This window comes from Bos taurus, chromosome 9 (assembly GCF_002263795.3).
Source record: "Bos taurus isolate L1 Dominette 01449 registration number 42190680 breed Hereford chromosome 9, ARS-UCD2.0, whole genome shotgun sequence".
Lineage (NCBI taxonomy): Eukaryota > Metazoa > Chordata > Mammalia > Artiodactyla > Bovidae > Bos > Bos taurus.
The window spans coordinates 50243658-50270388 of NC_037336.1; the positions used below are offsets into that span (position 1 = coordinate 50243658).

Here is a 26731-nt window from a genome sequence, read left to right on the forward strand (position 1 = left end):
AACCCGAACAAGGCACGGTTTCGCTATCCCAACCCTTCTCCGTCAGTCGGAATTACCACAGACGCCCGAGCCGCGCGGGCTCTAGGCCGGAAATGACGAAAAACTCTCGCGATACTCTCCCAACTGCCGCGAGACTTCGTGAGAGTCAGTTCCCGTCTTCTTTCTCAGTGTGCGCAAGAGCTATCTCCTCCCCGCCTCCTTCCTCCGCTACGGCGGGGCGGGCCGGAACTTTTGTCCGTAGGAACTGGTTTATACTGCACAGTGTTGCCGGCCGGCGTCAAGGAGAATAGGGTGCTATCTTCTTCCTCTCACCGTCGCCGCCGCGGAGCGGAGCTGAGTCCATCAGATCAAGGAGCGCGGTGACCGGGAGTGTTGGGTCTATGGTCGCTCCTCGCGCCGCTCCGCCGGCTGGTGCTTTTTTATCAGGGCAAGCTGTGTTCCATGGCAGGGAACTTTTGGCAGAGCTCCCACTAGTAAGTGACTTTCCTTTTTCTCCGGTCCTGGCTCTTGGAGGTGCTGGGTGTACGGGGCCTGCGACTCCTTTTGGCCTGGATCTCGGCCCCTGTCCGGAGCGCTGCGGAGGCTCCCGGGAGGCGGCGGCCGGAGGCGGGATGTGCTTTTTCTTCGGCGACTCCCGTCACCGCGCCCCCTTGGCCGGGTTTCGGAGTGGTAGAAATTTTCTTGGCGGCGGTGGGTAAAGAGGGATTGCGTCTCCGGGGAAAGAAGGTTCGAGAGTTTTAGCTTCTGATTTTTGGTTTAGCTAGGCCGAGGTTGGGGGCAGGGGAGAGGCGGGGCTGGAGAGGGTTGGGATATGGGATGGGCACAGGTATGGGAAATGTGACACAGTTCAGAACTGTGAGGCTGGCTTCTCAGGACAGTTGTGGTTCGCTCTCGCCTGATATTTGTAAAGTAGGTTGGCATCAGTAGTCTTGTCATTTTTCTTCTGTGTTGAGCGGATTAATATTACTCCAGGGAAAGGAGGGAGTCAGGCTTGTTTCTGCTCATGAACCGCATTCTGCCACTGTCTTTAAGCCTATATGGTATTTATGTTTGTAAGATATAGATCAAGTGCTCTCAACATTTGTCCATTTTGTTAGTCTGTGTCTCTTGTTTTGTTTTAAAAGTGTATTTTCTAGAGACTTTACCAATATCTTTAACGTGTTTTCATGAATAAGTTTTTGTTGACGTCTGTACCGTGGAATAACTAGAGTAATATTGAAAACATTTCTCCCTAAATACATTTGTGTAAGCAGATAGGACGATAGTGGTGGGACTAATTGAACTTTGGGTAGGCTATACAGTGTATAGTTGAAAGACGAACAGAACCTGATGGTATCTTAGTGTAAATAGTTTTTCATGCCAAGAGAGCATAAGTAACTAAATTTTGAGTGTGAGGATGGATTCCTATATTATTCAATTGGTATTTTAGCAGTTTGCACTAGAAAAAAGAAACAATGGGCTTTAAAACCTACTTTCAGAAAAGCAGGTTTTCTTGCTATAAGTGGTTCTCTGGAGATGAAAGGCTATAGAAGCTTTACGATCATATTTAATTTGCACTGTGTTCACTGACTGAAATATTTGCTTGGGCAAAATTAAAATTTGGGAAATTTCGGTAGTGAAGCAGTAGTATTCTGGTAAACTTTGAAAGAAGCTGAAAAACTTGACAGATAGCCAGCTCTTGTTTATCAGAAGTTACAGCCCTTTTTCAACTTAAAAAAAAAAGAAGTTCGACCCTTTGATAAGTCTTTTCATTATGCTTTCATTTACTGTTGGCTTATTAAAAGGGGGGCAGGATCTATTTTATAAAATCAATTCACTTTTTCACTTTTCAAATATAAAATTATTATAATGTTAAATGTGCTGTTTTGAAAACTATCCTTGCCTCCCTATTCAAATAGTCCTGAAGGAAGGGGCCACTTTATCTTACTCAGATCCCTTGGGAATCATGGAGTCCCTGATCTTTATCTTACTCAGATCCCTTGGGAATCATGGAGTCCCTGATCTGCAAAAGGTAACAAATATGAAAGACAAGACAGTCAATTCAGGAAAAACAAAAACATGAAAGCCACTGTTTTAGGTGATTTTGGTGAAAGAGGAAGATTGATATGAGTTTTCATGGCTTTAAATTGCCCTTTAACGTTAACTGCTGCCAGCAGCAGTTAAAAAATGGATAACATTGCTGCTATCAGCATGGCAGTTTTTTTTTTTCCTTAGTAACACAGGAAATAATGGTGAATCATGTGTAATTTTAAATTTGAGAATATGTGGTGTTAACTGGTGAAGAAAAACTTGAAAATAGTTGTTTGTGGAATTTATCTTTTTAAATATTTGAAATGACTGTGGAGAAGAAATTGATGATTTTGAAACAGAGACACTGGTAGTATTTTTCAGGAAGTTAAGTAGAACATGATACATTCTTTGACCATGGTGCAGTAAAACTAGAAGGACACTAGACATTTGCTGGTTGACTGAAATAATGAACAGGTAACAAAAAATAAAAGTACAAAACCAACTCTGGATATTTTATTGTATCAAAGAGAACATTTAAAATACAGTTACATATTATCTAGGAAATGGTATAACGAGATTAATATATATTCGTGTCTATGGAATGTGGCCAAAGCCAAATTTATAAGAAAGTTAACATCTTGAATAACTGAAAAAGAATAAAAATTATATATTTTACTTCAGAATATTAAAAAGGAAACAGTGAAATAAATCTAAGAAAAAACAGGCATAATAAAGGTAACACTGATATTGAAAAGGAAAAAACAGTCAAATTATAAAAGCTGCCTCTTTGGAAGGGAAAACCAAAACAGTAGACTAAACTATGCTACTGAATTTAGGGGAAAAGGAATGATCAGTTCAGTCCCTCAGTCGTGTCCGACTCTTTGTGACCCCATGGGCTATAGCACTACTAGGGTTCCCTGTCCATCACCAACTCCTGGAGCTTGCTCAAACTCATGTCCATCTAGTCGGTGATGCAGAAATACAGAATTATGTATGAGAAAAGTAAGTAATCACAGATGTACCTTTGGGTTATCTCCATTTTCAAAGTAAATTGTAAAGCCAGAACAAAGTTATCAGAGAGCTACTTCTTTAAAAATTGCTCCAGGCCCACATTATTTCATAGGTAAATTTTTACCCACTTTCAAGAGGATCTGCCATTAAAGTTGTTCCAATTCACATGAAAAGTTTTCCAGTTCTCTTGAGGCCATGGTAACACAGATAAAAATCTAGCAAATGTAGCACCAACAATGGTCACTTTCAAATATTGATATAAATGTAAATTACTATCAGAGTCCCACATTACATTACAAGTATAAAAAATGACACTGGTTTTATTGTAGAAATTAGTCAATATTAGGAAATCTGTTAGTAAACAGTGAAGGCATTAAAAAGACACCTAATAAAATTCATTCTTTTCTTTTTCCAACATTCATTCTTGAGTAAAGCTCTTACTAAAAGAGAAATGGGATGGTAATGTCGTGAATACATATCAGAGCATTAATGGTGAAACATTAGGAGATATATAATGGTGAAACATTAGGAAAATTAGGATGCCTCTTTAAGGTTGGTCTGAATATGCTACTACTAATGTAATTAGTAGGATGCTCGTGCTTGTACGTAGTGACTTCAGTCGTGACTCTTTGCGACCCCATGGACTGTAGCCTGCCAAGCTTCTCTGTCCATGAGATTGTCCATGGACAGTTCATTCATTCTTCAAGAATACTGGAATGGGTTGCCATGCCCTTCTCCAGGGGATCTTCCGCCACTCAGGGATGGAACCTGGGTCTCCTGAGTGTTCTGCATTGCAGGTGGATTCTTTACTCCTGAGCCACTGGGGAGGCCCAATTAGTAGGATAATGAAACATGACAAAATTATAAATACAAGGAGATAAAATTAACCAGAAAATTTAATTAATTGAAACATTATTAGAAATAATAAAGGTTTGATAAAATGACCAGTTAACAAAATTTAAAAATTGAAAACTTTTTTTAATGTTGATGGAAAAAAATAATTTACAGTGTAACAAAGTATAAACTATTCAAAAATAAATTTAAATGTGGAAGACCTATAGAAGTAGAACATAAAGATTTTAATAAATGAAGTTTGAATGCTATCATTGTAAGGGTATAATTTCTCCCTAATTGACCTTTAAATATAATGCAGTCCCAAACAAAATTTTGTATGAATTTCCTTTTTGGGGACGTGATATAATGATTCTAAAGTTTGTGTTTTAGAATAATATATAATTATAATAGAACTGCCAGAAATTTTCTAAAGAATAGTAGCAAGAGGTTTTTTCCATACCAGATTTTAATTACTTGATTTTGTATGTTTTAAATTTGGAGAAGTGACTGACAACCCATTCCAGTATTCTTGCGTGGAGAGCCCCATGGACAGAGGAGCCTGGTGGGCTACACAGTCCATGGGGTTGCAAAGAGTCAGACATGACTGGGCAACTAAGCATATATGTTTTAAAATAACATGGCTTCCCCTGTGGCTCAGAGGGTAAAGAATCCACCAGCAATGCAGGAGACAGGAGATGCGGGTTCAATCCCTGAGTTGGGAAGATCCTTTGGAGGAGGAAATGGCATCCCACTCCAGTATTCTTGCCTGAAAAATCCCATGGACAGAGGAGCCTATCAGGCTAAAATCCATGGATTGCAAAGTCAGAAATGACTGAATGACTAAGCACAATGCATAAGAACAAGAAAAACAAATTAAAAATAAGAAATTATAAAGAAGATCCAAATATGATGATAGAATTATACACTGTGAAATTCTGATGACATTTGAATAACCATTTAACAAAACATTTAGTGGGATCCTTGCTTTATACCCCATATCAGTTTCCAGATGGATCACAAAAACTGAAAGAAAAAAGCCTTAGGGATATTAGAAAATATGTGGAAATGATGTTGAAGCTGAAACTCCAGTACTTTGGCCACCTGATGCGAAGGGGTGACTCATTTGAAAAGACCTGGATCCTGGGAAAGATTGAGGGTGGGAAGAGAAGGGGACGACAGAAGATGAGATGGTTGGATGGCATCACCGACTCAGTGGACATGAGTTTGGGTAAACTCTGGGAGTTGGTGATGGACAGGGAGGCCTGGTGTTCTACAGTTCACGGGGTTGCAAAGAGTTGGACATGACTGAGCGACTGAACTGAACTGGAAATTTTTTTGTAAGTCATTTTGTGTCAGGGAAGGCCTTCCCATGTGTGACAAACATAAAATCAAAGTAAAATGTAAATAAATTTGAATAAATACATGATTCAAATTTCTGTATCACAAATCATTAAATACTGAGAAATCATGTATTGGGGAATGTATAGAGCATATTTGACAAAGAAATGATTTTTTAATCCATAATATACAAATTTTAGATCATAAGACTATCTGAATCATAAAAAAGATGACCATACTATTAGAAAAATGGTCATGTAAGAATTCAGTTCAGTTCAGTCGCTCAGTTTTAGAATTACAGTGTACCAAAGAACTTTATTAAAACAATAAAGGTTTTACCTTAAAAGTAAATTTAAATAAAATAGTGAAATGCTAATTTGCCTTAAAATTGTAAATTATTTAAAACATAGGTAGTGGGAAGAAAGGACAACAGAAGACTGTCTAAAGGATGCCTGGACTCCTTATTATCTCAGGACTCTAATACTCTTAACAGCCATCCAGTGCTGGGGATTCCAGTGGACTGTATCTCTGTGAAAAACACAATTTTGCCTTTTTGTAATTGTTTGAGAAAGTTGGAAGTTTAATTAGCTTTCCAACCAAACAAATTTCTGCATTTGAGTCTTAACCATATTTAAGTGTTAATGTGGCTTCAAAGAAGTTATTGATTCTGAAGTAGTGGGTTTTGATTGAGTTGACTGTTTTAAAAAAACTGTTTGGATTTTAATTGTGATGCAAACATTTGGTTTGGTACAGACATTATTTCCACTCTGGTGGATAAGCTCAAGAAAGGTCATATCCCAAACTAGTTGTGTATAAAATTTGCTTGATTATAGTAGGAACAGCTTGTTTTGAATAGGTATCTTACCTAGCAATATCTTAAGCACATTTCTTCCCTTAAAATTAACTGTTAATTCTCTCTGTAGATCAACAAAGTTAAAAGGCCCAAGTATTTTTTTTTTTAAATACTGTGTAATGAACTATTAAAAGATTTTAAAACTTAAAAAAAAAAAAAAAGGTAGTAACCTGTTGGGTCAAGTATTTCATGACACACTCATGTCACTCGTGTGAATGGAAACTGCTGTGGGAGGCAAGCCGACAACGCATATCAAAATTACCAGCAAAACTGACCCATTAGTTCTACTTTTAAGAAGTTGTTCCATATATTAATCAGATATACAAGGGTGAATTACAGATGTTCATTAAAGCATTACTTGTAATAGTGAAAAAAATAACTTACATGCCTATCAATAAGGATTAACAAAATAATGATCCATCATAATAACATGCATCAGTTTAAAGGGATGCTGAATAACAAATTCACTGACATAAAACTTTCAAGACACACTGAGTGACAAAAGCATGTTGTAGAGTATTTTGTGGGATCATGTCAATTGCCTTGTCTATTTAAAAATAGACTAGGCAGGAGGAGGAGACTACTGGTAAAATAAATTCTGAAGCAGCTTTTAACATGAATGGAATTTGTGAAGTAGGATACTCTAGTTACTCATGAACAACTGAGAAAAGATATACTTCAAATCTTAGGCACCATCAATTGGTATCAAATAATTTCTGTGTCACTAAGAAAGTGTAAATATTACTGCCTATTAAAATGCTAGGCATCACTGAAGATGCATCTTGATCTCAGTCTTAGGATCAATGAAACACACCAGAATAGTGACGAGGTTGGGGTGGGGAGAGACAGATCAATAGACTGAGAAGGAAGGAATAAAACAGCCGATTTTTTTAGGGCATATTTACATTTATTAGTGAGATCATTCTCAGTGTCAATGTTCCGAGAAATGTGAAAAACTGTATTTAAAGGTTACATGTATTCTGTACTTCTCACAATATTAGCAGCCTGTTCAATCTTAGAATATTTTATATAACTTTGTTAGTGAATTTTCTATAGAATGTCTGAATCTTTGCCTTTTTTAGCTTACAATGGATTTTGGATAAACAAGATCTGTTGAAGGAACGCCAGAAAGATTTAAAGTTTCTCTCGGAAGAAGAGTATTGGAAATTACAGATATTTTTTACAAATGGTAAACTTTTCTTTTAATTGGTTGAAATGGTGTGGTTGGTTACCTCTGAATTAAATGTTTTTCTGTAGTAATTTGTGATGTACTGTTTTAGTCCCTATTTTATACTTTTATTTGCATGTATGTTCTTTTTTTATAATTTATATATCATTTTAAAAGTGATTTAAAGTCTTTTGTGAATTTTACATGTTAGAGACCCTCAAGACAGCCCAAAAGTATTAATTTCCCAAAGCTTTTATAATGTATCATTAAACTTAAGATTGGCTAAATCATTTGAGGATAAATGATTATTTGGATTGGCATCCTGTATTGGTCATTCCTATCTTACAGGTGTGCTTTAGGATTTAGAGTCAGAAGATCCTTGTTCTGCCACATGATAGCTTTGTCACAGAATCTTTATTACTCTCTGTCCACTTTCATTGCAATACTACCTCTCTGTTGTTTTGAGGATTCATTTTGGGTTTTTTATCAGCTTTATTAAGTAGTTGTTATAATGCTGATCGGTGTCTAATAATATGAAAAGCATTGAAAATGCTTAGCAGGTAGAAGGGAAATAATCATTCAGTCTCCTTGATTCAAGAATAGTTTTTACTGTGAGACAATTTCTGTTTTTTTGTTATTGTTTATGTGGATCTATGTATTTTTAAACAAATTTGCAGCCCTAGTACTAGACCACTGTGATCCAAGTAGAGCTGTACAGCATGTATAGGTTTTTCTCTGTGTTAAAATGAATATAGTCATCATTTAACCGCATAGAAACTATTGTTAAATGTTAATTATATCAGAAATACATTTAACTTTATTTCTCTTTTAGTTATCCAAGCATTAGGTGAACATCTTAAATTAAGACAACAAGTTATTGCCACTGCTACGGTCTATTTCAAGAGATTCTATGCAAGGTAGGGATGTGTTATTTTGGAAATATTTTATGCGTATTTTAAACCCTTATCTAATGTTGATGACCTTGTATAAGTGAATCATGTGTTTGCCAGAGTTATTCTTTTTTCTCATATAAATATTTTCTATATGAAATGTTTTCGTATATGTTTTCTGTATGAATGACATTTAACTATTTAATCATATTTTAGGTATTCTCTGAAAAGTATAGATCCTGTATTAATGGCTCCTACATGTGTGTTTTTGGCATCCAAAGTAGAGGTATGAATTCCTTTTCTGTTCTTCATCAAAGTACAGTCAACGTATATTGGTTCATCTGTTCCAGTTTTCACATTACCTGTGTAAAAATAATAACAGATGGCGATTTATATAAAATATTGAAATTTGTACAGGATCAAAGAAATATCTTTGGCCTCTAAGACATTTGTTGTTTGGCACTAAGGAGTATTGCATAGATGGTACAGCTTGTCCACTGTAAGCTGAGAATGTTTTCCCTTTTCCTCTGCATGCTTCCTGTGTTCTGCTGGCTTCCCTTCTTGCCTCCTGATTGGTTGCCTGTGGGAAAAGCAAGTGGGAAAGCAAGCACTGGGGAGGTTATAGCTATTATATGCTTTCCAGCAAAGAATGGTTTGGGTGAGGGAAAGAGAAAGATGGGAACTTTCAGCTAAGACCAAATCTCTGTTTACCTTACTTAACCTTTACAGTATTTTTGAGAGAGCTCAGCTAAAATCCAGACAACAAAGCAGATATAATTAACTGGTCTTTATAATAATCCATTGTAATCTTTAGTAATATGAATCCTTTATATTATGTTTCTATTTTTAGATGCTGTGTTTAGAATAGTAATTGTATTTCTGAATACTGAATGGAATTTAATTGTAAGTGGTAATTTAAGGAGGTAGAACCAACTTTGTTTTTAAGTTCTTTAATGGAAAAGAAGGTGTTTATAAAAGGCCTGTGTTATGGGGTGGCTTGTCCAAATATTACCATGTAATTGTATGTATCTGAAGGACAACCAGTATGGGAAACCAAGACAAAAATCTTTATAAACTTCTTGTAGATTAACTTAGAGTTTTAATTTGTCTTCTTTGTTAGATATCTTTTGTTACATGATTTACTGAATAGAACTCTTATAATTTACTAAGTGAAAGTATTTGCTTGAAGAATTTTGGGTAGAATTATCCTGGAAGATGATGTATTCTTTCATATTTGGTTATAGCATTTTAAAAAAATCTTTTAACTTTGACCAAATCTTTCTGTGTTTTATCCAGTTGTGTGAAAACTATATTGAAATGTCATTTAAGAAAATGTCTGAGCCGTTTAAATTTCAGTTTCATTTATTATGGCTTGAAGTTTATATGAAATATAAATATATACTACAGGCATACATGGGTTCAAACACAATTAGATAAGGATGTAGGTTGAAGGTTTTTGGACAGGCTCTAGTAATTAGTTTCTTTTTTTGACTAAGGAACCAATTCTTGATTTTTCAGTTTTAAAATGAAGCTTTGGGAAAATCCCTGGTGGTCCAGTGGTTTGGACTCCATACTGTCACTGCCGAGGGCCTGGGTTGGATCCCTGGTCAGGGAACTAAGATCCCGCAGGCTGTACTGTGCAGCCAGAAAAAAAAAGAATACAACCTTTTAACTTTATAAGGTTAGCTACAAATTAATTAAGACTATGTAAGGTAGATCACCTCATAAATTTGTTATTTTTACAGCAGTGGTATGTTAAGTTCAAAGAAGAAATAGGAACTGATGTCCAAAGCCTTAATGCCATACCATGGAAATGAATTTGAGTACAGAAAACTGGCACTGTCACTTGAGGGCTTGGTTTCTACTTTGGTGGTGTGGTGGTTTATTTGCTAAGTCCTGTCTGCCTCTTGCAACCTCGTGGACTGTAGCCTGTCAGGCTCCTCCGTCCATAGGATTCTCCAGGCAAGAATCCTGGAGTGGGTTGCCATTTCCTTCTCCACGGGATCTTCCCGACCCAGGAATCGAACCCGGGTCTCCTGCATTGCAGGCAGATGATTTACCAACTGAGCTATCTACTTTGGTACCTTCCAATAATAATAAATTATAAAATTACTTAAGCATTTGTGTTTACAGTAATTTTAAGGAAAGGTCATAAATTTAGATATTTAAGAACATCATTCTTTTGCAAACATCGGAGAAACATAGGAAATACTCTGTTTTAATAGACTTCAGATATACTTAGGTTCATTGGGTTACTGTGTACTTATTTAGTCTCATTTACTTTTCTTTGTCTAGGAATTTGGAGTAGTTTCAAATACAAGATTGATTGCTGCTGCTACTTCTGTATGTAAGTGCAAAAATTATATCCTGCTTTCAAATTGTAATTCTGAAGAAGGCTCCATAGGACATAGATGTTTTGCAGTTTATGAGAGCTATGAGAGATTAGTTTGGTCTGTTAAATCTCTTGAGGTGAGGTTATTACTTTGACTACTAAAAATGGATAGTTAACTATTGATCAAAAAACATCAGTTCTATGGCTCTTAATTTTGTAATTAGGGTAAAGAAAATTTTTGTTTTTCAATTTTATTATACTTTATTGCTCCATAATGACTAGCTATTGTGTTACTCTTGTGGGTGAAGTAAACTATTTCTTCAGCAATTGTAATTACGTCTTTGATGGAGATATGTATTTTTCCTCCATATGGAAAAATACGGTGCAGGAAAATATGCTGACTCTTTAGTCCTAGAGCTGATTCTAAGCACCAGTTTGGGTCTAGGCAGCAGCTATGTAACTTTGAGCAAGTTGTTTTACCTTTTGGACTTAGTCTTTTATCTAAAAAGATGGGGTTTATCTACCTGTGAATGATGGAATTAAAGGAAATAACACTGTAAAGTACTGTACACAAGGTAATAACAATATTATCTTATGCTCCGTCTTCCTAGGTTAAGCCAAAAGATATCGCCTAACAAAAGAATTTTTTTTTTTCCTCCTGTGATCTTACACAGAAGAGACAGAAGGTGTTTTAAGTTTATGAGCCAAGGTTTCATATTATGGGGTCATTCCCCTTTCTGAAAAGAGTGTATTAATAAAATTGAATCTTTATCATGTCATGTCTTATTTTGAGGATAGAAGAGTAATAATCAGTGTTTTGCCATAGAATTTAATATACCAAATGTATCCCAGTGATGAAGTATTAAATTGTCATCTGGAAAATCAGTATTATTAAAAAATTGAAAAATGACTACAAGGAAATCTACCAGAATATTAGCAGTGCTCATCTCTGAGAAGATTATAGGTGCCTTATTTTCTTCTTACTTTAGTTAGTCTCTGTTATCCAGATTTTTTAGAAGGTGTATATTTTAAAAAATGTAAAATACCTGTTTTGAAGCTTTTTTTTTTATAGTGTATTATATGGCCCAGACAGCTTAGGTTTCAGATTTCAGCTCCAGTGCTTTTGACATGCAAATTAAGCAAAATTAACCTCTCTGTTATATGAGTATATTAACATCTATGTCATAGGGTTGTTGAGAGGATCAAATAAGTTAATATTAATAAAGCTCTTAGAACCATGCTTTGCTCAGTGTGTTATTAGCAATTTGCTAGGGCAGACATAACAAAATGCCAGAGCCTGCACAGTTTAAATATTTATTTATTTTCTCAGGATTTTGGAAGCTGGAAATCTAAGATGAGGGTGTCAACAAGTTAGTTTCTGTTAAGGCCTCTTCCTGGCTGGGAGATGCCTACGTTATTGCAGTGTCCTCACATGCCCCTTTCTCTGTGTGTGTACATCCCTAGTATTTCTTCCTTTGTAAGGATACCGCTCTTATAGAATTAAGGCCCCATGCTTATGATCTCATTTAACCTTAATTGCCTCTTTAAATGCCCTGTCTCAACATCTAGTCAGACTGAGGGTTAGGGATTCAAAATGTAATTTGGGGGGAAGGGACATTATTCACCCCATAGTACTCAGTAAACTTGTGACTATCATCAAGTTCATCAGTAGCAGCATCAGTTATCACTGGAAAACACTATACTGGATGCAGTGGTGGATAGAAAAATAAGTACAAAGAATTAAAGGACAAGAAAATAAGACATCAATATAGAGATACTAATACAGAAGAAAGTAAGTGGCATAAAAGAGTAATAGAGGATGCAGTGAATGTTTTACACGGGCAAAGATGATTTGTTAGATGAATCCAAAAAGACTTAAATAGAATTTGATAAAGAATTTGTACCCAAAGGAAATGCAGGGGAAAGACACCCTAGGAACATTGAACAGTTCAGTTAATAAATATATGGAAAAGCTAATGAGTTACATTCGGCAAATGGTGAGTAAAGAAATAGTGGGAAAATAGCACTACCTGACTAAGGCCAGATAATAGATGGCCTTCAGTGAGGAATCTGTAGCTTGTTCTGTTGTCAGTGGTGGTACCTTTCATAGCTTTTTTTCAACATGAGGGTGATTCCAGAATTGTGTGTTGGGAAGTGATTCTGGCAGAATTACGTAAGATGAATTGGAGGAGAGTTTGAGTGTAAGTCGATGGACAAATTTTGAAGTTTTTTATGTGATACGGCATGGATGAACCTTGAGGATACTATGATAGGTGAAATAAGCCAGTCACAAAAATGTAAATCTGTGTGATTCCACTTCAGTTCAGTTCAGTTCAGTCGAGTCGCTTAGTCGTGTCCGACTCTTTGTGACCCCATGAATCGCAGCACGCCAGGCCTCCCTGTACATCACCAACTCCCGGAGTTCACCCAGACTCACGTCCATCGAGTCAGTGATGCCATCCAGCCATCTCATCCTCTGTTGTCCCCTTCTCCTCCTGCCCCCAATCCCTCCCAGCATCAGAGTCTTTTCCAGTGAGTCAACTCTTCTCATGAGGTGGCCAAAGTACTGGAGTTTCAGCTTTAGCATCATTCCTTCCAAAGAAATCCCAGGGCTGATCTCCTTCAGAATGGACTGGTTGGATCTCCTTGCAGTCCAGGGGACTCTCAAGAGTCTTCTCCAACACCACAGTTCAAAAGCATCAATTGTTTGGTGCTCAGCCTTCTTCACAGTCCAACTCTCAGGAAAAACCATAGCCTTGACTAGACGGACCTTAGTTGGCAAAGTAATGTCTGCTTTTGAATATGCTATCTAGGTTGGTCATAACTTTCCTTCCAAGGAGCAAGTGTCTTTTAATTTCATGGCTGCAGTCACCATCTTCAGTGATTTTGGAGCCCAAAAAAATAAAGTCTGACACTGTTTCCCCACCTATTTCCCATGAAGTGATGGGACCAGATGCCATGATCTTCGTTTTCTGAATGTTGAGCTTTAAGCCAACTTTTTCACTCTCCACTTTCACTTTCATCAAGAGGTTCTTTAGTTCCTCTTCCCTTTCTGCCATAAGGGTGGTGTCATCTGCATCTCTGAGGTTATTGAGATTTCTCCCGGCAATCTTGATTCCAGCTTGTGTTTCTTCCAGTCCAGCGTTTCTCATGATGTACTCTGCATGTAAGTTAAATAAGCAGGGTGACAATATCCAGCCTTGACGTACTCCTTTTCCTTTGGAACCAGTCTGTTGTTCCGTGTCCAGTTCTAACTGTTGCTTCCTGACCTGCATACACATTTCTCAAGAGGCAGGTCAGGTGGTCTGGTATTCCCATCTCTTTCAGAATTTTCCACAGTTTATTGTGAGCCACACAGTCAAAGGCTTTGGCATAGTCAATAAAGCAGAAATAGATGTTTTTCTGGAACTCTCTTGCTTTGTCCATGATCCAGCGGATGTTGGCAATTTGATCTCTGGTTCCTCTGCCTTTTCTAAAACCAGCTTGAACGTCAGGAAGTTCACGGTTCACATATTGCTGAAGCCTGACTTGGAGAATTTTGAGCATTACTTTACTAGCGTGTGAGATGAGTGCAATTGTGCGGTAGTTTGAGCATTCTTTGGCATTGCCTTTTTTGGGATTGGAGTGAAAACTGATCTTTTCCAGTCCTGTGGCCACTGCTGAGTTACATGAGGTAATTATAATAATCAAATTAATAGAGATGGAAAGTAGAATAGTGGCTGCCAGGGACTGGAGGGAGGGAGAGAAAGGGGGCATTTTCAGTTTTGCAGGAGAAAGAATTTTGGAGATGAAGTGTACCTGCATGCATGCTCAGTCACTTCAGTCATGTCCAACTCTTTGTGACTCTGTTGACTGTAGCCTGCCAGGCTCCTCTGTCCGTGGGATTCTCTAGGCAAGAATACTGGAGTGGGTTGCCATGTCCTCCAGGGGATCTTCCCAACCCAGGGATTGAACCCTTGTCTCTTATGTCTCTGGTCCTGGGAGACAGTTTCTTTACCACTAGCGCCACTGGGGAAGCCCATACACTATTGCAAATGTAATTAATACTACTGAACTATATACTTAAAAAGAGTTAAAGATGATAAATTTTATGTAATGTATATTTTATCATAATTCAAAAGCCACCAGGAGTTTCCTGGAGGACCAGTGGTTAGGACTTGGAGCTTTCACTGCTGGGGCCCAGGTTCAGTCCCTGGTCAGGGAAGTACGATTCCACATGGCATGCAGCCTGGCCAAAAAATTTATTTAAAAACAAAAAAAGCAGAGGGAGATTTATAAATCTTAGAAACTTTAATAGGTGATCATTTTTAAGTTACTAATAACTAAAAGGAGAGGAATGGAAAGGTTAAGTAGACAGTTCCTAATGTCAAGTTTAAGTGGTTTAAGATTTCAAATCTTGACAGATGTTACCTATCTAAATGAGCTGTTAGAATACTCAATTCCTACCTTTTTTGAGGAGATAAGAGGATTGATTAACAGTGTTTTCATTTGTACTTTTTTGGTGACTAAGTAGTAACTGTGTGTATGTGTGTGTGTAGTTTTGAAGAAAATCCTAGAGCCCTTTGCATGTATATTCATGATTTTATTAAAATGTATCATTTGATAAAAAAAATACATATTATAAAATGTTTAGAATGTTCAGATCAGTAAAAACCCTTAAATCTCAGAGATAACCACTGTTAACATTTTTTGGTTGTATTATCCTTCTAATATTTATATATATAGTTTACCTTGAATAACACAGGATCGGGACACCAACTCTGCTAAGTTGAGAAATCTGCATATAGAACTTTGGCTCATATAGTACTTACTTATTGGGAAAATCCATGTATGTGTAGACACAGTTCATATCTGTGTTGTTCAAGGATCAGCTGTGCTTTGCTTAGTTGCTCAGTTGTATCCAACTCTTTGTGACTCCATGGACTGTAGCCCACCAGGCTCCTCTGTCCATGAGGATTCTCCAGGGCCCTCCTCCAAGGGATCTTCCCAATTCAGGGATTAAACCCATGTCTCCCACATTGCAGGCAGATTCTTTACCGTCTGAACCACCAGGGAAGCCCAAGGTCAAATGTGTATATTTACAAATAGATAGATACTTGTAAACACATATATAACCCGTGTTCCTTTTAAGCTAAATTACTAAAGAATAAAGCAATACCATTCTAGAGCTGAACAGATTTTAGAAATGATAAAAGCCATTGATTTTTTTCCCATTTCCTGTATTTTTTAAGCAGCAGAATCCTGTCTTAATATATTAAATATATCATTGAAACTCTCCCATTGCCTGAGAAAGGAAGAAAAATCTTCATCTCTAAGCTTCCTCAAGAGTTCTTACTAAAAATGATTTAGCTTTACCATGAATATTTTACACTGTATTAAAAAAGTTTCTGTTAATGATCTCCCCATTTTCTCAGTTTAAGTTTTTTTGTTTGTTTTCTCAGTGAAAACTAGATTTTCATATGCCTTTCCAAAGGAATTTCCTTATAAGATGAACCATGTAAGTATATTGTATAAAATAAAACTACTTGTCAAAGCTGTGTATATAAACTATATCTCCATTTTATATTAAAATAAACTGAATAGTCTCCTAGAAATGGCAATTTAAAATTGTACAAGAATGTGGACTTTATTTCTAAATTAAAGGTAACCTGCTTCTATCATAAAAAAAAATAATTTATAGCTGTGGTTATTAACCCTGGGTGCCCATTAAATCACATTGGGAGCTTTTTTAATAATACTGATGTCAGGGGCGCTCTGGAAAAGATGAATTTCTATTGCCATTTTAATAGACATATTCTTTTTCCACCTTGCAAGGGTTTTTTTTTTTCTCTTTAAATTGTATTTTTGTTTCATTTTAGTACTCTTCTATTATTGATTTGTAACAAGAATGATATTTAAGTGGAGATAATTGTGTTTTTGCATTTGTTGAGTGGAAAGTGTATTGTAAAATCTGAAGTTTATACAGGATATTTTAAATAAAAACAAGTAATAAGAATGCTTATATGAGACGGGCTTTTCCTTACAAGAATTAAAATGTCTCATAATCACAGTTGCATGCATTGTGTAAAATAGCATACGTTCATTTTGACATAAGCTGTTGTTTTCTTGATTTAAAAACATTTTAGAACTTTTGATAAATAGCTATATATTCTTATGTTAACCTAAGTAGACTCAATTTAATTTGCTTTCATGTTGACATTTATAATCTTTTTAAAACAGGTATTAGAATGTGAATTCTATCTTTTAGAATTAATGGTAAGTATATTTCTTCCTTATGGTTAATAGAGTAAAACTTACTTTCAAATTTAGTGAAGTCATAAATTTAAAGAAATAATTGTAGGGAGGTGCATTTTAAAACCATCCGAGTAATATGTGATGGTAAACCATAGTTCGTAGTGGCATCATCACCTGTATGCTCTTGGAAGCCTGTAAAATTGTATATCTTACTTAGGATGGGAAGTGTTTTCTGTTCTATAGTAACTATAATAGGATTACAATCAAACCAGTCAGGACAGTAAACCACTGTAAATTATTTGCACAATTTGTGTATATGTGTGGGATTATTTAAAGATAGATTATGTCTTTGGCAGAATTCTGCTCCACCAGTTGGGAATTACGGATTTATAGGCTAATAAGAGGTTTCAGTGTGTTGCAGATGTGACACTTTGAGTCTCTAAGGGAATGGATGCTGACTGACTGCCAACCGATTTACCAAGGTATATTCCAGAGAGAGCACTGCCTTCACTGTTACAGTAGAGTTTAGGGCTGCCATGCTGCTTGCTTAAGAGAACAAGAGGGAAGCAAGCATGAGTTAGAAAAAAAATACATTTTGAAATACACTATTAAAAATAGAAAAAAATACATTTTGAAATATACAATTAAAAATCAGTTGGGTAATGATAAGGTTTTTGTGCTATAATAAATCTGTTTTTATACATACACATTTTTTAAACTGTTTCTAGGATTGTTGCTTGATAGTGTATCATCCTTATAGACCTTTGCTCCAGTATGTGCAGGACATGGGCCAAGAAGACATGTTGCTTCCCCTTGCATGGTAATTAGAACAGAAGTTATTCATAGTGTGACATGTTATTAGTTAGGAAGGTTGACAATTAAATATGAAGTTTAGCATTTTTAAAGTAAACAGTGCCCCAAGATATTTTATGTTCAGTGAAATATCTGCTTATTGAATTTTAATAACTATATGGGAATAAATGCTAAAATGATAAAGATCTATTTGATGGATATTTCCATTAAAATTTGATTCTTATGAAAAACAGTTTACATGAAAATTAAGATTTTATCTTTAAACAATAATGGAATGTATAACTGAATCACTGTGCTGTAAGCAGAAATGAACACTGATTTCAACTACAGTAAAATAAATTTAAAAATGTTATCTTTATTAATATTTTGTATAATTTCTAGTTTCCTAACTGATTTTCTAATTTTAGAAAAAACTTTCTTATATTAAAATATATTATGAAGTTTTAAAAATTTAAATATATTTAGCTGTAATTTTATTCAATAAATTGGCTTATTGTCACATTCATGTATCCATCTTTTTCCTTTGATGTTTTCACCTTTATGTCTGTTAAAGTAATATAAAAGAGATATAAATATATACAGATAGGGAAAATCTGGCCCTCTCTGGAGGGAAATGTACAATCATATGAAGTAGTTCTGCTTTCAGTAATAACATGATTTACATTTCTATAGGAGGATAGTGAATGATACCTACAGAACGGATCTTTGCCTACTGTATCCTCCTTTCATGATAGCTTTAGGTATGTAAATGTGGTGTATCTTTATTAGCTAAATTATTATAAACCTATTTAGCTCATCCTAAAAGAAATTTCACCCTATTGTGCTTTATGTTTTTATGTTCCTTGAAGTAATAGACTATTCCTTGCATGTGAACTTTCAATAATATGAACTGCAACTGTCACAAATCAGGATTATTTCCCCCCCACCCCCCTTTTTTGGTAAGTTTTTTTTTTTAATCGCTTAAAATAATTTTAACCAGTATCTGAGTTTTTTGGCAGAGAAGTTTGGAATTAAGACTTTTAACATTAGTTGATATTTATATAAAATTAAGTCTTTCATTTCCTGAGCCCAGTTAAGTCCTCAGAGGTCAAATAAAGGAGCCTTTTGTGGTCCTTAGTGCCTTGCTGGAGGGAAAGTTAGCCACTATTCTGTCAGTTTTATCTGTGAAAGGCAGTACTGTCATGAATTACTAATAGAACAGATGGTTTTAGGTTTAAACTTCCTTTAATTTACATTTGTGGGAAAATTACCTAACCCTTTTTGAGTTTGTTTCCTTAATTATAAAATGTGGGCGGTACTAAAACTCTGTATAAATTTGTTACAGGAATTAAGCTTTCTTTTAAATAATGCCTGCCATATATTAGGCACTTGTTAGTTTCTGTTTCCTTTCTGTCTTCATTTCCATAACTCTTGTCTTCTTGATTTCCTCCGTATTCTTTTACCAGTTCAGACTTATTTTCATTGGTTTCTCTGTATTCAGTTACCCCTTTAATGTTTATGTTTCTCAGCCTTCTTACATGAGGGATGGCAAATAGGTTATACTTTTATAGTACTGGAGGCTCGCTGGAGTCCTGTGTTTGGAAGGATTCTGAAGTGGCATCTGGGTTCAGTGGGGAGGAATGCTGAGATCTGCATGGGTAGGAAGGCTGTGTGCCACATCTCTGTCATCCATGCTGTTTTTGTTCTTCCCCTGGCAGGCTCATCGATTCTGCTGTCTCTATGTGTTGAAACATTTAAATTTCTTTATTCAACCAAGATGTGCTCCTGAACTGGTCTTTATATCAATCTGTGCCTTTTGGATAGCTTCCTTTGGCATCTCACTGGCCCTCAGACTCTTAATTAGGACGGAACTCAACAGTTTGCTCCAAAATATACTTTTAAATGTCTTTGTTATGTTGATGAATAGGACTAGTTAGTTGGAAACCCAGTAGTTAGGCTCTTTTATCTCCCTTGATAACCTACTTCTAGCTGGTAACCAACACCTGTTGTATCTCTCTTTAGTAATCTCATAGCTATCTTCTCATTTTTATCCAGATTATTACAGCTATCTCCTTCCTGACTAATTGGCTTCCAGCATCCCTGTTCTCGTGAGCCAGTCTGTCCTCCACACTTGAGCAGGGCTAGAGGTTCTCAACCAGGGATGATGTTTCTCCCCACAGGATGTGTGGCAGTGTCTGGAGATGGTTTTGGTCATGACAGCTGGGATGGGATGCTCCTGGCTTCTAGTGAATAGAAGCCAGGGATGCCGCTAAGCATCCTGCACTGCATAGTGCAGTCTTAAAGAATTGTCCAGTTCATAATGTCAGTAGTGCTGAGATTTAGAATCTGAGCTGGAAAGAACTTTTTAAAATGCAGAATTTGTGCCCCAATTAAATCTTTAAGTGCTTCTCCCAGTTCAATTCAGTTCAGTCGCTTAGTTGTGTCTGACTCTTTGCGACCCCATGGACTGTAGCACGCCAGCCCTGCCTGTCGATTGCCAACTCCCAGAGTTTACTCAAATTCATGTCCATTGAGTTGGTGATGCCATCCAACCATCTCATCCTCTGTCATCCCCTTCTCCTCCTGCCCTCAATCTTTCCCAGCATCAGAGTCTTTTCGAATGAGTCAGTTCTTTGCATCAGGTGGCCAAAGTATTGGAGTTTCAGCTTCATCATCAGTCCTTCCAATGAATATTCAGGACTGATTTCCTTTAGGATGGACTGGTTGGATCTCCTTGCAGTCCAAGGGACTCTCAAGAGTCTTCTCCAACACCACAGTTTAAAAGCATCAGTTCTTCAGTGCTCAGCTTTCTTTGTAGACCCAACTCTCATCCATACATGACTACTGGAAAAACCATAGCTTTGACTAGACGGACCTTTGTTGTCAAAGTAATGTCTGCTTATTAATATGCTGTCTAGGTTGGTCATAACTTTTCTTCCAAGGAGCAAGTATCTTTTAATTTCATGGCTGCAGTCACCATCTGCAGTGATTTTGGAGCCCAAAAATATAAAGTCTGTCATTGTTTCTACTGTTTTCCCATCTATTTGCCATGAAGTGATGGGACCAGATGCCATGATCTTAGTTTTCTGAATGTTGTTTTAAGCCAACTTTTTCACTCTCCTCTTTTCACTTTCATCAAGAGGTTCTTTAGTTCTTCACTTTCTGCCATAAGGGTGGTATCATCTGCATATCTGAGGTTATTGATATTTCTCCTGACAAATTTGATTCCAGCTTGTGCTTCATCCAGCCCAGTGTTTCTCATGATGTACTCTGCATATAAGTTCAGTAAGCAGGGTGACAGTATACAGCCTTGATGTACTCCTTTCCCTATTCGGAACCAGTCTGTTGTTCCTTGTCCAGTTCTAACTGCTGCTTCCTGACCTGCATATAGGTTTCTCAAGAGGCAGTTCAGGTGGTCTGGTATTCCCATTTCTTTCAGAATTTTCCACAGTTTGTTGTGATCCACACAGTCAAAGGCTTTGGCATAGTCAATAAAGCAGAAATAGATGTTTTTCTAGAACTCTCTTGCTTTTTCGATGATCCAGTGGATGTTGGTAGTTTGATCCCAATTTCTGGATAAAATCCATAGCTTTGTTTTAGCATTTATATACCTGTCACTGTCTGCTCCACTTCTACCTTTTGTAAAAACTCAGCTTAGATATCATCTCTTTAGTGACATGCTCCTCAACTTCGTACTCCCTGAATCACCTGAGTCTTTGTTTAGGATGTCTCTGTCCCTAGTATACTCTGTGTATGCCCTGAAATGGCATTTTCCACTGTATTTTTATTACCTATTTTTATAATTCTGACCTTTGGCCTTTCAGTTCATCTTGGACAAGCCCTACTTTGTAACTTTGTTTAACTTGGGGCAACCAGTATGTTGTTTCACATTTGAGTTACTCTTTGCCTAGAATGTCACTCTTAACAAAGTCATATGGTCACATTCCCTGACCAGGGAATATAATATTTAATAAGCCTGTGGGATCAGGGTAGGCAGGCTGCTTGGGAAAAATTATAGTAGGCAAAGTTAAGATGTAGATTGTCATCCTTGGGCTCTTTCATTATCTTTGTTAGTTTGTATTGTAAGTAATGTATATAAATACATTGTTATAGTTCATTACATTTTTTTTTCTTCCGCTCTGTTGGATTACAACACTAAATTCTGTATAGAATGCCCAGTTTTCACCTAACTTGATCATATGCTAATGACTTGAAAAAGCAGAAGCAACACTGCTTTTAATTGAAATACCAAAACAGAGTAGTGTTGAAATTTATCATTGCATAGATTGGCTGGTTTTTCTGGTTTGTTTTTTTGTCACTCTGACTTTTGGGTGCATTTTGACCACTACTTTGTACTGCTGTTCAGGGATTCTTCCCCTGTGCTAATTTTCTCAGTGGACTTTTTCCTCTCTGACATGCCCTAACCCTTAAGGCAGCTGCACCATGACTAGCTCACCTCATGCTCACCATGAGGAGCAGATGTCAAAAACCTTAAAAAAAAAATTATATATATATCACCCAGTAATTTTTCCTCCCTGTAAGATTAAATTGATGGGATGGTCATATAATTCATAAATTATATGAATCTGTATAATTTTTAAAAAGAATATAATAAAATACACATAAGTGAATGAATATCTTTGTGACTCCATAAATTCCATGTGCAATTAAACATGTAATTTGTGTCTCATTTTCTCTCCAGCTTGCCTGCATGTAGCCTGTGTTGTACAGCAGAAAGATGCCAGACAGTGGTTTGCTGAGCTTTCTGTGGATATGGAGAAGGTAATCTTTAGAATTCCCTTAACTGAATATAAACTTGAACATTTTGAAGTTAATGTCGTATTTATTTACCATGTGCCTAAAATTTCATGATGTCAGCCAGGCAGTGAGTACTTCTTGGTTAAAAAAAAAATGTTAAGAAATACGTTGGCAAGAAGAATTGATTTTGACCATTTAGGTTATATTTCTCTTCAGTTTAGGATTACATACAATGGTAAACTTAGAGGTTGCAAAGCAGTCTCTAATTGCCAAAATTGTTTTAAAAGCTACCTAGTGACTACTGTAATACTACTCTGAACTCCAGTAACACAACCTATCTCCTGACATTGGATTGTTGCCCTTTTTTCTACCTTTTTTTGCTGAAGTGTTCTAGAATCAGTCCAGGGATAGATTTACTCAGGGGAAAAAAAAAAGATCTAATTTGGAAACTGGACTTGATAGATTTGTAGCTGCTGGTTTTTGAGTACCTTAATTCATGTATAGAGTAGTTAGTAGAGAATCAAAATCTTTTGTGCACTACCTCTCATTAAATTTTTTGAAACAATGATTTTAGAGGAGTGTACTTTGTAGTGGTAGCACTTCCCAGGTGGCTCAGTAGTAAGAAATCTGCCTGCCAATGCAGGAGACACTGGTTCGATCCCTGGGTCAGGAAGATCCCCTGGAGAAGGAAATGGCAACCCACTCCAGTATGCTTGCTTGGAGAATCCCATGGACATAGGAGCCTGGCAGGTTACAGTCCATTGGGTGGCAAAGAATTGGATATGACGGAGAACACACATGCTCTATAGTGGTATTCTTTTTAATGATTTAGACTTTTGTTCCTCGTACCTCACTGTTTTGTTTTGGTTTAAGATATCAGTAGATAGAAGGAAACCAACTGCAGAGATGGATAAGGATAAGACCTAGCATACATGTGCTTTCACATTTACTGGGATTGACTAACCTAATCTGAAGGATAGAGACTGTCTTTTCACTGTTTCCTAAATGATGTCTAGGATGTGATGTGTGGTCTTTATATACCAAATGTTGCTTGATATTGCCACTGAGAACTTTTCAAATATTTTCTTCTAGATTTTGGAAATAATCAGGGTTATTTTAAAGTTGTATGAGCAATGGAAAAATTTTGATGAGAGAAAAGAGATGGCAACTATTCTTAGTAAGATGCCGAAACCAAAACCTCCTCCAAACAGGTACTTTGTAGAGTTTAATTATTGCTTTTATTTAATTATATATATCATAGGCATTATCATATTTTTAATAAGAGTATGCTATTTTGTTTTTATAAAATGTCTTCTAAAACTTCATGATACATGTTTTTTTGTGACTTAATATTTTGAAGACATCTCATTTTAAAAAATACATTAATCTGATCATCTGTTAAGTAACTTTTCTTGATATAATGGCAGGTCTATTACAGGTATCCCTCAACATATGGCTATATACTTACATAAGTTTAAACAGAACAGAGATAGGCAAGTCCATCTAAAATTCAGGGATAAAGAATTTTGTAGTAGTTCCATGTCAGTTTCACTCTGTGTCATCTTTTTTCCCCCCAGTAGTGGCTGTTACCCTGTTGATAAAGTTCAGTATCATTTTTCAAAAACTTAGATGATTGATCTGATACTGTAAAGATAAATAATTTTGACTTTCGAGTGACTCAGAGATCCATTGCACATAATAACATAATTTTGCTAAGTATGAGTTACTTGTGCTAAAAGGGTTTTTTTGTTGTGGGGTTTTTTATGTGTTTTATTGTTTTTTAACTGGATCTATTCATTTACGTTCAGTGGTTCTCAGCTGTCAATGTACATCAGATCATTTCGTTTAGGGGGAAAAGGTCAGAAGGGAAACTACCCATCTTAATCATTTATCAAGAAAAATAAATAAGTTATATAACGTTAAGATTGATTTGTAGATCTGGTATGTTAAGGTTACCATTTGGAAAAATTAATACTTTTACAAGGAGCTGTTTAAAGCAGCCATTCAAACAGCTGCCTTTGGATGCATTTTTTGCAGAAATTCCCTGAGTGATTCTTCACTAGTTGCAGGGCCTGAAGCTGCAAGATGCTGATGGACAAGATAAGGCAGTTATCCTATTGCCACAGTTACTGGTATTTTCAGTTTCAGTGTTTAAATATTCAGTGCTTTCCAGGAAATTACCATATTTCTTTCTGACTTTTAAAGGTTTGCTGTATTCACGTATGGTTTTATTATGCTTTTGGACAATGATTTTTTGGAAGAACACTTCTTGATTTTTATTATTAGTAGGAATAAGATTTTCCATGTATAATTTAATTTCATAGGAAATTTGTCTAGAAGAATCTCTATGTTGAGTGATACCTGTAATGACAACAAAATACCCTAATTTAAATTTTTGAGTGTGTATGGACACTAACTTCCAGAATGCTTGCTATATGTATGAGGGCACCAAGTTACATAAGAATAAAAACATAAAACCAAATGTAGTCTTCTGGATTTTAATTTTTCCACATCTGTATCTTATGATTGGAAATGTCTTTGTTTTGTAGAGCCTATAGCAAAGAATAACTTTAAAAATTAGTAGCCTTACTAGGGTTTTGAAAATGAGTCTTTTAATTGGTGTAAAATCTCTTTCTTCCCCACTTGAACAGTGAAGGAGAGCAGGGTCCAAATGGAAGTCAGAACTCTAGCTACAGCCAATCTTAAAACATTCCGAAGAATTTCATAGTGGACCAGTTGGAAATAAACCATTGGACAGATTTCAGTAATGTCTTCAGTGGAACACAAATGAAAATGAATAGCTTGTTTCTGTCAAGCATATTGGGAAGTGATTTTATTTTTGCAAAATGTTTTCCTTACCTAATTTGATTCTAATACATAATTGATTAAAATCTATTGTTTATGAAAGTTTGGAAAGGTTCTAAGAGGACCTACAGACAGACATACAGACTTTTGAAAATTAATAGCTTCTGATTAGTATAATTTTTCTTAATTTGGATAATAGAAATTTTAACTTTTTATTAAGCCAGAAAACATGAAACATAATTTGTTTAAAATTCTCTTTGGTCACTGAATGACCAAAAAAAGGAAATAAGTCAAATATATGAGGGTCTTTTTTTTTTTCCCTCCTTAAGTTAAACTTTAAAATTGTATTTAAGGAATCAAATCTTACAAAATCCTGGAAGGTGTTGGTGATGATGATGATTTCAGGGAAATGAATCAATTACCTATGATTTTAAAGTGTATTTTATTCAGTAGTTTTGGTATCTTGCCATGGAGGATACTAGCCCAGCCTAGCAGAAGAGTGCAATATGTACAGCATACTTTGACATTTTAAAAGTTATACTCCATAACCATTTTGAAATGCTGGGCAAACATTTAAAAAACGTGCATTTAATTCAGTTAATCAGGCATTTTGAAAGCTAATTGGATGAAAACTGTAATATGGTTGAAATTTGGTAACATTTTTGTTATTTTTACTGTGAAGTTTTTATATGATGTACACACTCTAGTTTATTTTTGTGTCTTAGTGTGGACTTACAGATTTACTACAGGAATCCTGAGCCAGGAACACAGTCAGGTTTCAGGCCAGTTAGATACTGGCTGTTCTTAATTCTTATCTGAGTGTAGGACTTCAGACTAAATGTTATATCAGTGGGACTTTGCTGTCTGTAGAAGTTACTAAATTACATGATCGTTTTCTTCAGACTTGAAGGAGAGTGATAAAATTTGGAGTCATAGGATATTGATGTACAATTTAAGGATTAAAAATTTTTATAATTCAGTTGTGAATAATGGATTATTAAATGTTGACTTCCTAGTATAAACCTACAAGAATAAAAATACATTCTCCAGCTATATTGGCTAGTGTCTTGAATTTATCTTTTTTGACTCTTCTTTCTGTTGTTTTTGGAGTCTTTCTTCCTTTGGATAAGTATTAAAGCCTTCTATGGTTTATCAAGTAGTAATTTCATATAGTTTATAAACAGACTTAGAATTCTGCTTCCTTGTGGAGAGTATCACATAAGCTGGAAAAAGATTATAAAGTCAGTACCATTGATAAACATTGGTCTCCTAGGATTATGAAATAAGAAAAAAAAGCTCTCCTCAGGTCTGAAGGAATTAAGATTGGGCTTGGGTTGGAAGGGCAGAATGATTATATATATCACAATCATTGATTTAACCCTAATTTTTTTTAAGCCTACCTATATTTCTAAAAAGTTTTTAGTTTGAAAATACATATGCCTGGTACTTTTATTTTCAACCTCTTAAGTAGAAAATGTAAAAAACATAAATAAGAGTAGATAAAATGTTATAATGAGCCTCAATACCTGTCAACTCATGGCCAATTTCATTTTAAACTCCCACCACTTCCTTCAATATGCATATTATTTTGAAGCAAATCCAAAATATTTTGTCCATAGTTTTCTTAGTATGTAACCCTAAGAGTAAAATACCTAGAAGAGAATGTCAAAATAATTTTGTAATAATCAAATATCTAGCGTTTATAT

At 35.8% G+C, this 26731-nt stretch overlaps 2 protein-coding genes across 4 annotated transcripts in view; one reads left to right on the plus strand and one right to left on the minus strand.

Annotated features, from left to right (window-relative positions):
- Window positions 1-305: 305 nt before the first annotated feature.
- Window positions 306-26076, plus strand: CCNC (cyclin C). 2 transcript variants are annotated; one of them, XM_005210847.5, is made up of 12 exons: window positions 306-473; window positions 7129-7235; window positions 8047-8131; window positions 8321-8390; window positions 10400-10451; window positions 15878-15933; window positions 16656-16691; window positions 17399-17490; window positions 18156-18223; window positions 22165-22244; window positions 23313-23431; window positions 24258-24702. In XM_005210847.5, the coding sequence occupies exons 1-12, from the start codon at window positions 442-444 to the stop codon at window positions 24310-24312; spliced, it is 852 nt and encodes a 283-aa protein (XP_005210904.1). In that variant the 5' UTR covers window positions 306-441; the 3' UTR covers window positions 24313-24702.
- Window positions 2192-26731, minus strand: part of TSTD3 (thiosulfate sulfurtransferase like domain containing 3) — a 32081-nt gene continuing 7541 nt past the window's right edge. Inside the window, exons 4-5 of one of the 2 annotated variants that reach the window (XM_059889859.1) lie at window positions 14235-14324; window positions 2192-8466 (exon numbers count right to left, since the gene is read on the minus strand). In XM_059889859.1, coding sequence (XP_059745842.1) covers window positions 8463-8466; window positions 14235-14324 — 94 coding nt within the window. In that variant the 3' untranslated portion in view covers window positions 2192-8462. The remainder of the gene's footprint in view (window positions 8467-14234; window positions 14325-26731) is intronic. The other variant, XM_005210852.5, reaches the window with a different exon arrangement.